At 41.1% G+C, this 3,262-nt stretch overlaps 1 protein-coding gene across 1 annotated transcript in view; it reads right to left on the reverse strand.

Moving 5' to 3' along the window:
• The window catches only part of Rsbn1l (round spermatid basic protein 1 like), a 53,421-nt gene that overhangs the window by 21,193 nt on the left and 28,966 nt on the right, over nucleotides 1-3,262 (reverse strand). The window contains exon 3 of the mRNA XM_005358386.2: nucleotides 2,080-2,720. Within this exon, the coding sequence (XP_005358443.1) occupies nucleotides 2,080-2,720 (641 nt within the window). The remainder of the gene's footprint in view (nucleotides 1-2,079; nucleotides 2,721-3,262) is intronic.

Genomic DNA, 3,262 nt, shown 5'->3' on the forward strand with positions numbered 1-3,262 from the left:
CTTGAGGGAATAATCCTCAGACATACACTTTAATTTAAATGCTATTTTCCAGGCTCTGTGTGCTGCAGGACAGAACATGTTATGGGGAATGTCACTGAAGGGATACACTAGAGCAAAGGGAGAGCCCAGCATGAAGACGAGATTTTGTCTGATCCTAGTGGAGCTCACAGCCTCTTAGCAGTTCACTAGTGATTTTGTCTGATCCTAGTGGAGCTCACAGCCTCTCAGCAGTTCATTAGCTAGTCTTTCAGTAGGGAAAGATCTCTGGGAGACTTTACTGTATTTTCCCTATAAACTAGAATACTACATCAGTTACGAGCACCCCCAGAAAAAGGTGGGGGAAAGCTATAGTCAGGGGCTGGAGAGTTAAGAGCGCTGGCTGCTCTTCCAACGGACCTGAGTTCAACTCCCAGCATCCACATGGCAGCTCACAACTGTCTGGAACTCCTGTTCCAGAGTTCGATACCCTCACACCGGCATACACGTAAGCAAAACACCAAATCACATAAAATAAAAATACATTTTAAAAATTAAAACACACACAACTAGTACAGTCTAAACTTCCCTCACTCTGTTCAGTGACAAAGGCACTGGCTTTTAGATGATAGGCCACATGTTAACTTGGCTTTTAGATGATAGGCCACAACTTAACTATTATAAAGCTAAAACTCAATTTTGTCTCTAGTCTCTAAAATAATGTTCTGTGGGAAAAAATAGGAAATGGAAATTAGCATAAAATACTTTGGTGATTTGGACGAGAATGGCTCGCCTAGGTTCGCATCTGAATATCTGTTTGCAGTTGGTGGGCTGTTTGGGAAGGATTAGGAGGTGTGGCCTTGCTAGAGAAGGTGTTGGGGGGGGGGTAGGCGTTGTGGTTTCAGAAGTTCAGTCCCTGTCTCTGTCTCCCACTTGTGGGCCAGATGTGAGCTCTCAGCTGCTGCTCCAGGGCCATGCCTGCCTGTCTGCCTGCCTGACCCCACAGCCCCCACCATGATGATCACGGACTAGCAAGCCTCCAATTAAATGCCTTCTTTTATATGCTGCCTTGGTGAAGGTGTATCTTGACAACAACAGAAAGTAAGCAAGGCAAATATGCACTAATGTTCTCACACTAATGTTACAAACTAAGTAGTGAGGACTTCTTATTACAATGTTTTTTAGACCAGCCGGCACACTAAGTAATGAGGACTTGGTATTACAATGTATTTTAGACCAGCCAGCACACTAAGTAGTGAGGACTTGGTATTACAATGTATTTTACACCAGCCGGCACACTAAGTAATGAGGACTTGGTATTACAATGTATTTTAGACTAGCCGGCACTACAATGTATTTTAGACCAGCCGGCACACTAAGTAGTGAGGACTTCTTATTACAATGTTTTTTACACCAGCCGGCACACTAAGTAGTAAGGACTTGGTATTACAATGTATTTTAGACTAGCCGGCACACTAAGTAGTAAGGACTTGGTATTACAATGTATTTTAGACCAGCCGGCACACTAAGTAGTGAGGACTTCGTATTACAATGTATTTTACACCAGCCGGCACACTAAGTAGTGAGTACTTCGTATTACAAGGTATTTTTCACCAGCTGGCACACTAAGTAGCGAGTACTCCCTATTACAATGTATTTTATACCAGCTGGCATGGATTCAGCACTGACTAACTTGATGGACCCAGTGCTAAGCATTTACAGGGAATCACAAAGAACATAGCTAGAGGTGATTTACAGGTTTAGGAGAAACCATTTTAAAAGAACTGAAAAATACCTGGTTAAATTAATTTTACTTGGTCCAAGTGAAGTCCTTGTCCAAAGAAAAGGGGGGATGGGGAGCAGGGAATGAACTCAGAATCTTAAGTATTTCATTAACTGATTTTTAAGTAGAATAAAAAAGCAGAAATTAAAATTTAAACTTATAAATTCATGTCAAGAAGCTGCTCCCAAGCAGTGTCACTATACTCTTACCGTTTTACCACAAACCTACGTAAAATTAAGAGGAAAAACACAAGTCTATCTAAAATATACAATTAAAAGCTATTTAAAAAAAAAAAAACCCAAAAACTAAAAACCTCTTACCTGAGCATGAAAATTGGACATAGTCGTCGTCTCTATGTCTTTCTTTCCCAATATCTCCATTTTCACTGGTGAATTGGGAAAATTATATGAAAAGTAGTCTAAAAAGTCGGGTAAGTAAGTAGCTGCCCCATGAACAATACCCATGACATAGAAAGCTGCAGAACTTTCATTTTCACTGAACACTAACCCCACAAATTCTTCTGCAAATCTCTGCATCTCCACAGGAGACAGGCAGGAGAGCTCATTACTGTAGGCATGGACCACAGACGCCCCTCCGTTAGGCTGGTGCTCGATATGAACGAGCCGCTTGAACTCCAGCGTGTCCAACCTCTTCAGGTTATGCTGAACGCGCGGTTCCTTCAACGAGACAAACGGAGATTCACTGTTACCAGAAACCTTAGAGTCACAGTTCTTGGCGTTTAAATGTTTTCCAATGTAATCCTTTATGTGATCATTTAAGACGCCTTTGGCTTCTTGATCCTCAGCCTCAGACAGCAATCCTGCACAGATGGTCTGAATAGACTTGCTATACATTTTTGGACGCTTCCGCTTTTCATTCTCTTTGTGTTTCTTTTTCTTTTTCTTCTTTACTTTCTTAATTTGTAAGTCTTCTATATTTGTTTTTGGTTTCTCCTTCCCACCTGTTGGAAAAGAATTTTTTGAAACTCTGTATTTTAATTAGTTTTTAAAAACATGCTTTTAGAAATTGTTCTGTTACAAGTAAATTTACTTCTGACACTTGTGAAAAATCACTGACATTCATTTTCTATTCAAATTTTCCTTTGTCTTTCTTTCCATCTCATCCATTCCCTGCCTTTACACACAGACCCAGCAGGCTCCAGACAGCTAACAGACCCAGCAGGCTGGGCGCTCCCCCAAAGAGCGCATTTCAGAAAGTGTGCTCTTCAAAGGTGGAAAGCAGGAGCTCAGAAACAAATGTCTGCAATACCTTTCAGACAGTTCTCATGGATGTACTGTAAAGTTTATTTTGTCTGAGGCTTTAAAAAATCAAATCCAGCAAGGCAGTGGTGGTGCACACCTTTAATTCCATACTTGGGAGGCAGAGGCAGGCAGATCTCTGTGAGCTCGAGGCCAACCTGGTCTACAAAGCTAGTTCCAGGACACTCAGAGTGGCTATCCAAAAAATACTATCTTAAAAAAAAAAATCAAATAAAGTAAATGG

The sequence above is a fragment of the Microtus ochrogaster genome, chromosome 26, assembly GCF_000317375.1.
Source record: "Microtus ochrogaster isolate Prairie Vole_2 chromosome 26, MicOch1.0, whole genome shotgun sequence".
Taxonomy (NCBI): Eukaryota; Metazoa; Chordata; class Mammalia; order Rodentia; family Cricetidae; genus Microtus; species Microtus ochrogaster.